The sequence below is a fragment of the Rhinopithecus roxellana genome, chromosome 14, assembly GCF_007565055.1.
Source record: "Rhinopithecus roxellana isolate Shanxi Qingling chromosome 14, ASM756505v1, whole genome shotgun sequence".
NCBI lineage: Eukaryota > Metazoa > Chordata > Mammalia > Primates > Cercopithecidae > Rhinopithecus > Rhinopithecus roxellana.
Window position 1 is genome coordinate 18,013,529 of NC_044562.1, and position 12,699 is coordinate 18,026,227.

Below are 12,699 nucleotides of genomic sequence, written 5' to 3' on the forward strand. Positions count from 1 at the left end.
GGGGATGCCCATGAACGGGGGCAGTGCTGGGAGCACGCGTCCGGCCTCAGCGCTTACTGCTCCACATTACATTTTCTAATCAAAATATTCATGAGATCCTATGGTGACCTGGTGTGGTCGGCTGAATGGTGGCCCCCAAAAGCTATGCCCATGTCCTGACCCCTGGAAACTGTGAATGAGTTTACTTGGAAAAAAGACCCTTGTAGATGTAATAAGGACCCTTGAGATGAAGAACTCATTCTCGGTCACCCGGGGGACAAGTGTCCTTACAAAAGACAGAAGAGGGGAACGCCATGTGAAGGCAGCCAGAGATTGGCAGGTCGCAGCCACAAGCCAAGGATGGTCTGGGGCTACCAGAAGCTGGAAGAGGCAAGAAGGGTCCTCCCACAGGGTCCTTGTGAGGAACTCAGCCCTAACGATATCTTGATTTTGGATTTCTGCCTTTCAACACTAAGACAGAATAAATTTCTGCTGCCTTAAGTCTGCAGTTAAAGGTGCTTTGTTACTGCAGCCATGGGAAATACCAAATTGTACCGGGTCTTCCCATCTACACAGCGGATTCTGTGTTTCTCAGTACTCACATCTCCATCCACAGTTTCCTTCTAGTAAAAGGGTCATCCATAAACATTTAGGAGGTTTGGAACTGCGTATCATGGTAAGATGGTATCATTTCCAGATGCCATTAAACTGGGGTTACTGACTGATCTGAAAGCTCTGTGCCTTTGCGCCTCACCAATCTGCATGATTAAACTAGCAGGCTCATCACGTTCTGCAGCTTGCTTTTTTGTTGTTGTTGAAGATGTTTACCATATCAACAGAAGATCTCCCCCATGGCATTTCACTGGGGAGAGGTCCTCTAAAATATGAACTGAGCACTGTATTGAAGCTTCTGTCTGACCTGGCTGCAAATGGACATCCTTACTCACGTTTACGTGCCTGCCTGTGCAGCAGTGTGGTCAGGGGTACATGCACCGCGGTCTCAACAGGTATCACCATGTGCCCCTGAGGAAGCCCCACCGATTTGCCTCCTCTGTTTTCCTCACCGCCTGCCCGTGAAGCAGAAGTGTCTCATAGATGCTTCTACCCTATCACGTGGAGCCGCGTCTCTGACAAAGCCAGCATTCTTCCAAAGGGAGACACAGGCCTAGTCACGCCTCAGGCTTCCATCAACAACTTGGAACCTTGATGGGTGCAATTCTGACTTTTCCTGAGCACCTCCCTGCTCGACCTAATGTAAACAACTCCACAGCCAATTAGACTCCTTTGATCCTTGAGATGTTCTAAGGAATGGCAGGTACTGGCTCAGCAGCTCCTAACCCTGAAAGGGGTCGTGGTGGTTCCCTGCCCCCCAGCCTCCATCAGTCACATCCCTTTCTTCACAGAGTGAACATATAGTGGATATGTTAGAACATGAGTCAAACCAAACCACTTCCTTGCTCTCACCTCCAGTGGCGTCCTAGCTCTCGTAGAATAAAATCCAAAACCCTTGCCATGACCTACAAAGTCACATGATCTGGACTGTGGCTGTCTCTCCAACCTGAAGTCCCACCACCATGCACTGCCCTCCAGCTTAGCACTCCTGAAGTTCCACAAACGATGAGGAAGACATGAGGGTCAAGTGATCAGGCCGCCCAGTGTTCTGGGGAGGTACTGAGGGTCTGACTGGGGGGTGGCAATGGGACCTGGCAGGCACTTTCTGCTTCCACCTGCTCCCATAAAGGCTCAGGCCACCTGCATGCATTGTCTTTCTCCTTCCCAAGGCTCTGGCTGTGCCAGTCAATTGTTGAGACACTGGTTCCACTCTTCTTCTCCAACAACAACCTGCTGGCTATGAGGAGACTTTGGGGTCCAAACAACTGACCGAAGCAACCGCCAGCTTCAAAGTTCTAGGAGTCTCTTTTCGTGACTCTTCTATCATATGTGCTCAGCTGTCCCACACAGGGTTTCAGTCTGAATTGGTCTTGGTTCCCGGCAATTGCTCCTCCCTTCCAGACCCTTACACTCCAGCATCCCACCTGGTTCCCCCACCTGCCCTCTGAGATACCTGCGGGCCCTGGCACTGCTATCGTCTCCTGAGGAGTGGCTGCTTCCTCCCGACTCACACCCTGCCCTGTTTAGCTGGTGGGTCGTAAGCCAGTGGTTCTGGAGCTGGCTGAGCATCCAAGCCAATTGGAGCTCTCAGAAGTCAGCTTAAGGCCCCATCCCAGATGGTGACTCCACGGGCCTCTTGGATGCTTGCACTGACCACTGGCTCCATCCTGAAACACCCCTCCCTTCTGTTTCCATGACCCTCTTCAGTTCTCCTGAGGACTCTGCGACTACTCACTTTCTGGCCTTCTGGGGTCCCCTCCTTTCTCCCATCCTGACTGCTGGAATGCCCCTCCTTGCTCAGTCCCCACTCTCTCTCCACACTGTGCTTCAGCGGGTAACCTCATGGGCTATGATGGTTTCAGCCAACACCTCTGCGCCAATGACTTCCAAGTCTACCTCAGTATTCCCTTCTAATACTAAAGGCATGCAGAAATTAAAAAGTGGAATGGTAGGCGATTGCTACTGGGGTCAGGCATACCTTCTGATGTTCCAAAGGCCCCTGGCATGTGCCTTTTAGTTATATCTTTCCCCAATCCATATACCTGTCTACTTGTGACAGGCAGCTAGGGCCACAGTGCATTTCAGGGCCACTGAGAGAAGACTGGCTAACATGGACCTTCTCATAAACACAGTATGGTAACAAACCAAACTAAGCCCTCTGTGTCACTGAAAACACGACACCCATCAACGTCCATCTGGCCTTTCTGTTTCAAGATCCCCACCCTTTGTGTGGCACTTACCCCCAGGTACTCCGTGGCCAGAAGCTTCTCTCCTGAGAGTTCTCCGAGCTGGGGCTGGATCAGTTCGTCTTTGTCCAGATCGGCTTCCATGATGTCATGGTCCTCCTGTTTCAGGAGACATGGGATGAATGCTGTGGACACCCTGCCACAAGCTCCCAAGCGGGGGCTCCCCAGAACGTGTAGTTGTCATGAAACAAGAAGGCCTCAGCCAACCACAGCAACTTGAAGGCTTATATTCCAAGGGGGCTCAGGGGAGTCTGCCTCTGTTCCCAACCTCTCCATGAAGACAAAAGGGACAAGGCTAACCAGCCTCTTCAGGAAGCTGGGAGCCTCCATTGCTTAGGTGTGCGGAGGTTCTAGAAGGCTCTTTAAAGTCTCTCCTAATCACAGTTCTCAGAACTTATCTCTCTGTGAGGTCAAGGCACCATATGAACAGTCAGTCAGTCACTATTAAGCACCTTCATATACACAGGCCTTATGGGGGATGGGAAACTCTAGAATAGGTTTGCTCGTCTCAAGAAAGTTTACAGCCGGTAAGTAACAAGACTCAGCACAAAGGGCAGCACTGTCCTGCTTCTGGGAGGACGGAGTGGATGTTCCTTTCCACATTCCTCCCACTGCGTACAACCAAAAACACTGGACACTACCTATAAAAGAAACATAAGGTGACCCTGAAAGATGGAGAGAAGAAGGCAGACTGCCTAGGGGCCTTGAGACCCAAGGATGACAGCTGGTGACTTCCCTGGGTTTTCTTTTCTTTTTTGAGATAGGGTCTCACTCTTGTCACCCAGGCTGCAGTGCAGTGGCATGATCACAGTTCATTGTGCCCTTGACCTCCTGGGCTCAAGCAATCCTCCCTTTTCGGCCTCCCAAGTAGCTGGAACTACAGGTGTACGCCATCAGACCTGGCTAATTTTTGTATTTTTTTTGTACAGATGAGGGTTTGCCAGGTTACCCAGGCTGCCTGGGTTCTCTTTTTGTTTCATATATGCCACATTTGGAGCCCAAGAAACCAACAACCAGAAATGTCAATGGTGAAAACAAAAAAAGTCCCCCAAAGCCTGCTTCCTTTAGCCAAAGGATCAGGACAGGGGAAGGCTGGCATGACAGGAAAATTTTAGGAAATAAACACTGGAGAAAACATGGTAGCTACACTCCCACCTGTGCCAGCAAGGGCCTCAGGAGCCTCAGCTATACCCTCACCAGGCTGGGCTGCACACCCCAACACCCCAGGTGGCGATACCAGAGAAGGCTGAGTAGACAGCAGTTTTATCCTTGGTGGGCAGTAAGGAGGCCCCTACCCCACCATGTAAGTGAAGACCAGGTGGGAGCCTAGAATTCTACCCACACTTGGCAGTGACCAGACGCCCCTCAGATCCTTCCTGGGGTGGTGTCAGAGGGGCCATGTGGGGTGCAGTGAGTGACAGGGTACTCTTGTCCCTCCTAGGCAGGGAGGCATTAGTGGAGGCGTAGTGGGGATCCAGGACCCCCCATCAACTGTTGTCAACCATGCCAAGCGTGGAACCTGGAATTCTACTCAAACTTGGCAGTAATTAGAAGGAGTCCCTGCAAGGAGTCCCAACGAGGCAAACAAAGCAAATAAAAGCCATACAGATGAGAAAAGGAAGAAAAATGATCCCTATTTGCACATAATATGACTGTCTGTGTAGAAATAAGGAAATCTACAAAGAAACCACATACACACACACAAAAACCCTCCTAGAAGTAATGAGTTCAAAAAGCTCACAGGATATAAGAAAAACATATAAAATCAATTTCTATATACTAGTAAGGAACACACAAACATTGAAATTAAAAATATAATGCCATTTACAATTGCTCAAAAAAAGAGAAATAAGCATAAATCTAACAAAACATGTACAACATTTGTATGCTGAGAACTACAAAATTCTAATGAAAGAAATCTGTCAGCAGGGCGCGGTGGCTCACGCTTGTAATCCCAGCACTTTGGGAGGCCAAGGCGGGTGGATCACGAGGTCAGGAGATTAAGATCACAGTGAAACCCTGTCTCTACTAAAAATACAAAAAATTAGCCGGGCGCGGGTAGCAGGCGCCTGTAGTCCCAGCTACTCAGGAGGCTGAGGTAGGAGAATGGCGTGAGCCCTGGAGGTGGAGCTTGCAGTGAGCCGAGGTCGAGATCGCGCCACTACACTCCAGCCTGAGCTACAGAGCAAGACTCTGTCTCAAAAAAAAAAAAAAAAAAAAAAAAAAAAAAAAAAATCTGCTGGGCACAGTGGCACATGCCTGTAATCTCAGCACTTTGGGAGGCTGAGGCGGGCGGATCACCTGAGGTCAGGAGTTCAAGACCAGCCTGGCCAATATGGTGAAAACCTGTCTCTACTAAAAATACAAAATTAACCGGGTGTGCTGGTGGGTGCCTGTAATCCCAGCTACTCGGAGGCTGAAGTAGGAGGCTCATTTGAATGCGGGAGGCAGAGGTTGAAGCGAGCAGAGATCACGCCACTGCACTCCAGCTTGGGCAAAAAGGGCAAAACTCTGTCTCAAAAAAAGAAAAAAAGAAAAAAAGAAAAAAAAATTCAAATAAATACAGAACCACACCTCGTTCATGAATCAAGAAGACTCAACATAGTTCTCCCCATATTGATTTACAGGGGTAATGGAATTTCTATCAAAGTCCCAGCAAGACATTTTGTAGTCACAAGTAAGATTATTCTAAAATCTATATGGAAAGGGCAAAGAATATTGAACACGTTGGCCGGGTGTGGTGGCTCACGCCTATAATCCCAGCACTTTGGGAGGCTGAGGTGGGCAGATCACAAGGTCAGGAGATTGAGACCATCCTGGCTAACTAACATGGTGAAACCATGTCTCTACTAAAAAAATACAAAAAAAAAAAAAAAAATTAGCCGGGCATGGCGGCAGGTGCCTGTAGTCCCAGCTACTCGGGAGGCTGAGGCAGGAGAATGGCGTGAACCCGGGAGGCGGAGATTGCAGTGAGCCGAGACTGCACTACTGCACTCCAGCCTGGGTGACAGAGCGAGACTCTGTCTCAAAAAAAAAGAGAAAAAAAAAAAAAAAGAAAGAAAATTGAACACACTAAGACAATTTTGAAAAAGAAGAACAATATGGGAAGAATCAATCTACATGATTTCAAGCTGTAGTAGTCCAGATTGTATGCTACTGGTAGAGGGACAGACACATAGATCAATGGAATGGAACAGAGAACTCCAAAACGGACCTACACAAGTATGTCCTGTGGGCTTTTTTTTTTTTTTTTTGAGACAGAGTCTTGCTCTGTCGCCCGGGCTAGAGTGCAGTGGCCAGATCTCAGCTCACTGCAAGCTCCGCCTCCCAGGTTTACGCCATTCTCCTGCCTCAGCCTCCTGAGTAGCTGGGACTACAGGCGCCCGCCACCTTGCCCGGCTAGTTTTTTTTTAGTATTTTTTAGTAGAGACGGGGCTTCACCGTGTTAGCCAGGATGGTCTCGATCTCCTGACCTCGTGATCCACCCGTCTCGGCCTCCCAAAGTGCTGGGATTACAGGCTTGAGCCACCGCGCCCGGCCTCCTGTGGGTTTTAGACTAAGGTACAAAATAAATTCAATGAGAAAGGACAGTTCTTTCAACAAATAGTGCTGGAGAAATTGAACATTTGCAGGAAAAAAACTGAACTTCAATCTAATTCTCATATTTTATATAAAAATCAACTCAAAATGAATCATGGACTTAAATGTAAAACTAACACATTTTTAGAACAACTCATAAAAGGAAAAAACTGATAAACTGAATTTCATCAAAAAATTTAAAAAGTTGCTCAGTGGGCCGGGCGCGGTGGCTCAAGCCTGTAATCCCAGCACTTTGGGAGGCCGAGACGGGCGGATCACGAGGTCAGGAGATCGAGACCATCCTGGCTAATACGGTGAAACCCCGTCTCTACTAAAAAAATACAAAAAACTAGCCGGGCGCGGTGGCGGGCGCCTGTAGTCCCAGCTGCTCGGGAGGCTGAGGCAGGAGAATGGCGTGAACCCGGGAGGCGGAGCTTGCAGTGAGCTGAGATCCGGCCACTGCACTCCAGCCGGGCGACAGAGCGAGACTCTGTCTCAAAAAAAAAAAAAAAAAAAAAAAAAAAAAAAAGGTTGCTCAGTGAAAAGACCCGGTTAAGAAGATGAAAAGGAAAGCTATAGACAGGGAGAAAGTATTTGGAAACTATATATCCAGCAGAAGACTAGTATCAAAAATAAATAAAGAACTCAAAACTCAACATTCAAAAATACCCAAAAAATCTAATTAGAAAATGGGCAAAAGACACGAAGAGACATTTCACCAGGGAGAATATACAGATGGCAATAAGCACATGAAAAGATGTTCAATATCATTAGCCATTAGGGAAATGCAAATTAAAACCACAATGAGATATCACTACATGCCTCTTTGAATGGCAAAAATAGGCCGGGTGCAGTGGCTCATGCCTGTAATCCCAGCACTTTGGAAGGCCAAGGCGAGTGAATCACTTGAATCAGGAGTTTGAGCATAGCCTGGCCAGCATGGCAAAACCCCCGTCTCTACTAAAAATACAAAAATTAGCTGGGCCTGGTTGCACGTGCCTGTAATCCCAACTACTTTGGAGGCTGAGGCAGGAGAATCGCTTGAGCCCAGCGGGCAGGGGTTGCAGTGAGCTGAGATTGCGCCATTGCACTCCAGCTTGGGTGACAGAGTGAGGCCCTGTCTCAAAAAAAAAAAAAAAAAAAAGAAAGAAAGAAAAAGGCAAAAATAAAAACCAGTGGCAATACCAATTGCTGGCAAAGATGCAGAGAAACTAGATCACTCATACATTCCTGGTGGAAATGTAAAATAATGCAGGTCCTCTGGAAAACATTTTGGCAATTTCTTAAAAAGCTAAACATCCTGGGGCCGGGCTCGGTAGCTCACACCTGTAATCCCACCACTTTGGGAGGCTGAGGCGGGTGGATCATGAGGTCAGGAGGTCAAGACCAGCTTGGCCAAAATGGTGACATTCCGTCTCTACTAAAAATACAAAAATTAGCTGGGCGTGGTGGTGGGCATCTGTAATCCCAGTTACTTGGGAGGCTGAGGCAGGAGAATCGTTTGAAACTGAAAGGCGGAGGTTGCAGTGAGCCAAGATCATGCCACTACACTCCAGCCAAGTTGACAGAGCAAGACTCAGTGTCAAAAAAAAAAAAAAAAAAAAAAGCTAAACATACAGCTACATTTCGGCAATTTCTTAAAGAGGTAAACATGCAACTATATAGAACCAGCAATTATACTCCTGGGCATTTATCCCAGAGAAATAAAAGCTTGTTGGCATACAAAAATCTGTATACGAATGTTTCATGGCAGTTTTATTCATAATAGCCCCAAACTGGAAACAATAGATGCCCTTCAACAAGATAACAGGTAAACAAATGTGGTACCATACATACCACAGAATACTACTCAGAAAGAAAAGGAACTACTGATATACACAAGCCTGGATGGATCTCCAGAGAATGATGCTGGTGAAAAAAGCCAGTCCTCAGTGGCTGCATACTATATGATTCTATTTCGATAACATTCTGGAAATGACAAAATTATAGAAATGGAGAACAGATTAGTGGTTGCCAGGTGTTAAAGAGGAAATGGCAGTGGCTGTAAAAGGGATCCTTCTATGAGGGATCCTTGAGTGATGGAAAAGTTCCGATCTTGAATTAAAAACGAAGAGTTAAAAATAAAAAACTAGCATACGTGAGATGTCACAAGGCTCTGTACACTCGAATGCCAACCGAGCGGCACACACAGTCATGGGGGGTGTGCACTGCTCCCTCCTCGTCCCTGCCAAAGCTTCCGGCCGACCTTAGACTGTCATTTGCAGGTTAAATTACAAACAGCAATATAAATATTAACTCAGAAAGAGGGAAGCTGCTGGCTATGGAGGGAAAAAGGGGAAGGAGGGGCCCTGGAGGAAAGTGGCAGCCAAGTGTGGAGTGGTTTGGGGGTACAGAGGGAGGGCAGGCCATCATCTCCTGGTGACAATGTTCCCTAAGATCATCTAGCCAGTCCTTCCCTTTGACTCCTGGCCCACCCAACAATCTAATGACTATAATTGGCTCCTTGACACTTGCCAAAGGGAAGAGAAAGCTCTATTCTGCAAAAATGAGTACCTGTCTTCATTTCCAACTAATTTCTAGTCATTCAGGATGTTCTGGTCTTTGGTGAGTTTGATGTGCCCAAGCCAGTTTCCAAGGGATTATGAAGGCTCAACCTCCTGGGCCTGGAGGGTGGGGTGTGGCTGGCAACTGGGCCCTGAAATGTGATGCTGCCTGTCCTAGGGCTGCCCCTGGGTAGGGCTGTGCTGGGGGAAGCTGCCCCGTCTCTCCAGTCTCTCTTAACCGACAGTCAGTGCCACCTGCCATCACTAGATGGGCTGCCCTAAGAAAAGAGGATTCAACTTACTCTAGGCTGTCCCCAAAGGCATGCCTGCACCAGCAGAATAAGAGGCAGGCCCCAGATCAATCAGAGCCTTTTCCAATAATCAGCACCATCTTACTCAGGGAAGGGGCTGCTGAGCAGATGCCACTCCTGCTAGCTTGCATTGGGGGGCATTTATTTGATGCTCCTTGTCATAGAATAATTAAGGAACCCACCTTACCTTTCCATAGCACTTTACATCATAACTTTCACAATGGCGTGGTGTGGATTTTCCTGGTGTGGAAACAGGGCCCTGAGAAGTGACAAATCCACAGCAGTAGCCCTGCTCTGAGTCTAGGAGTTTGGACTTTAAGCTGGGGGCAGCCCCTTTCTGCCCAGGTCTTTCTGACTTGGCCTCTTGGGGCCCCGTAGAAGCAGCCTGTTTCTGAGGAGGTACAGGCTGGACAGCTTGGGTTCCTGTTGCCTGGCTGCGATTGAGTTGAACAGGGCACAGAGAGTAATGGGAGGGAGGGCTGTAGTGGCATCTGAAGTTCAGAGTCTTGTGTCTCTCTCTCCTCTTCTCTTGTCTAATCACAAATGGAGAATCCACTCTTGCCCCACCCAGGGCCCAGGCTCACAGTTACCTGTGATTTAAGCTCTACTTGGGATTCAAGTCCTATGGGGAGGGCAGCCACCTTCTCCTGCTGCTACACCTGAGCTGGCAGCTCTGCCAAGTGCTAGCACACCCGCTGTCCTGAAATTCCTTAAAGGTAATCCTGTATGTGAGGCCCTAACCCAGGTCAACTCTGGGACGGTTATGTAAGATTTAGGTTGTTGCCTTGACTTAGAGTTCTTTACCAAAATAGCAGCATCTCAGTGATCAAAGCGTGTGTGTACATTTGATGATGAATTTTAGGAAAATGAGTATTCCTTGTGAACCAAAGCAGCAGCTCTGTTGTCTGAGTGAGTGGCAGGGAGCTCTGGGCATAGAATAGTCTTTCATCTCTTCTCCAGGGGACGGAGCTTCAGAGGCCCCAGCTGGAAATGGGCATTGGAATCACAGTTTCACCAACGTGTTGGTGAGACACCACTTCCCTGCCAGGAGGGAATACGAAACATTAAGAAACAAAGCAAACGTCCACATTCCATTTCAATGAGAAACACACAGTCAAGGGCTAACTTCAGTCAGCGCTAGCAAAAGTATTTCTTTATCCTGGACAAGTACATATGTAAGACGCATTTACTTGCAAATCAACTTATACATACAAAGACTAGCAAACAACACATCTCAATCACAAGTTAAAGTTAGTAAGAGATCCATTTATTTATTCCATTTTATTTTATTTATTATTATTATTGTTTGAGACAGGGTCTCTTGCTCTGTCTCCCAGGCTGGACGGCAGTGGTGTAATCAAGGGCCCCACTGCAGCCTCAACTTCCCAGGCTCCAGTGATCCTCCTACCTCAGCCGCCCAAGTAGCTGGGATTATAGGCATGCACCAGTACGCCTGGCTAATTTTTCTATTTTTGGTAGAGACATGGTTTTTCCATGTTGCCCTGGCTGGTCTCAAACTCTTGAGCTCAAGTGATCCACCCATCTCAGCCTCTCAAAGTGCTGGGATTACAGGCATGAGCCACTGTGCCCGGCTCATTTTGTTTTATTCTAATTAAACAACAACAACAAAATTTTTTTTTGAGATGGAGTTCTGCTATATTGCTCAGACTGGACTTGAACTCCTGGCTCAAGCGATCTTCTGCCTCAGCCTCCGAGTAGCTAGAGTTATAGGCGTGAGTCACTGTACCTGGCTTCATTTTGGTTTAATTAATTAATTTATTTATTAATTTTTTTATGACAGAGTTTTGCTCTTGTTGCCCAGGCTGGAGTGCAATGGCGTGATCTCGGCTCACCGCAACCTCTGCCTCCTGGGTTCAAGTGATTCTCTTGCCTCAGCCTCCCGAGTAGCTGGGATTGCAGGCATGCGCCACTACTAATTTTGTATTTTTAGTAGAGATGGGGTTTCTCCATGTTGGTCAGGCTGGTCTCGAACTCCCAACCTCAGGTGATCCGCCCGCCTTGGCCTCCCAAAGTGCTGGGATTACAGGTGTGAGTCACTGTGCCTGGCCTGTTTTTTTTTTTTTAATTAAAACAAAGCTGTTTTTTAATTTAAAGTACTTTATAGGCCGGGCTTGGTGGCTCACGCCTATAATCCCAGTACTCTGGGAGGCCAAGGCAGGCGGATTATGAGGTCAGGCGTTTGAGACCAGCCTGGCCAATATGGTGAAACCCCATCTTTACTAAAAATACAAAAATTAGCTGGGCATGGTGGCACACACCTATAGAACTAGCTACTCGGGAGGTTGGGCAGAAGAATTGCTTAAACCCGGGAGGTGGAGGTTGCAGTGAGCCGAGATCGCACCACTGCACACTCTAGCCAGGGCGACAGAGTAAGACTACATCTCAAAAAAAAAAAAAAAAAAAAACCAGTACTTTATAATTAAATTTGTTGAGAATTGATAGTCCTCCCTAACCTTCAGAAACACAGGACAGTTTCTGCATTTGGTCCTAATATTTGCTGCCCATTAATAAAAGTTATCTTGAATTGCAGCATAGCAGTGTGAGCAGGGGGCCTGGGGCAGAACCAGGGCCCGCAGCCGAGTTGCTCACAACAGGGACAGTTGGCTTCTGCTGCCTCAGTTTCTCTAGTGCAACATGCAGGCAAATGCTATTATTACTTTAATGTAAAATGCATAGATGTAAGAAAACTGAGGTGAAAATCATTACCAAATCGATGGTTCTTGGTTTAAAAAGTTTTGTACCAAGGTTCTAATTCAGAAAGACATGATTCTTGTCAGTGCCTCATTTTCTCTAGCTAGTAAATGGGATCACCTAGCTGCCTCCTTTAAAATCATAACTTACTGATGGAAGAAATTTCTTAAATTCTCTGCTTTTGGAACGCCATGATACTGTGTAGGTATAAACAAGTCACTGCCATGGTTTCTGAGAAACACTGATACTGATGCCAGCGAAAAGGGAACAGAGGCATCCTTAGGGCTCAGGAGTGGAGAAGAGGAAGCAAACTAAGCTGCACTAGTTGAGGTGGGAAGTGCAGCTTAACAAAGAAGCCAGAGCATCATTCAACCGTTCCCGGCAACACTTGCAGGCAGAGGAGCCCACTACCTGCGGTGGGAAATGTAAGCAGAGAAATGATGCTTGCTGATAGCAGGCGCTTGCTCCACTTTCTCAGTCAGTGCCAGGCAGATGAAAACAACTCTGAGGACGTATCTGGACTTTTTATAATGGGCAAACCCAGAGGTGAGGCCAAGAGGCACCCTCTGAGAATGCCAGCTCAGGCCTTCCAGCTGGGAGAGGAGCCACTGCTGCCATCAGTTCTCCCTGCATTTCTTTTTTTAAGAGACAGGTTCTTGCTCCAGTAGCTCATGCTGGAGTGCAGTGGTTCGATCACAGCTCACTATAGCCTCTAAA

At 47.4% G+C, this 12,699-nt stretch overlaps 1 protein-coding gene across 4 annotated transcripts in view; it reads right to left on the minus strand.

The window, feature by feature from the left end:
• The window catches only part of ARMC9 (armadillo repeat containing 9), a 188,728-nt gene that overhangs the window by 45,933 nt on the left and 130,096 nt on the right, over window positions 1–12,699 (minus strand). For all 4 annotated transcript variants that reach the window (XM_010362003.2, XM_030916894.1, XM_030916895.1 and 1 more), the window contains exon 20: window positions 2,832–2,936. In XM_010362003.2, coding sequence (XP_010360305.2) covers window positions 2,832–2,936 — 105 coding nt within the window. The remainder of the gene's footprint in view (window positions 1–2,831; window positions 2,937–12,699) is intronic.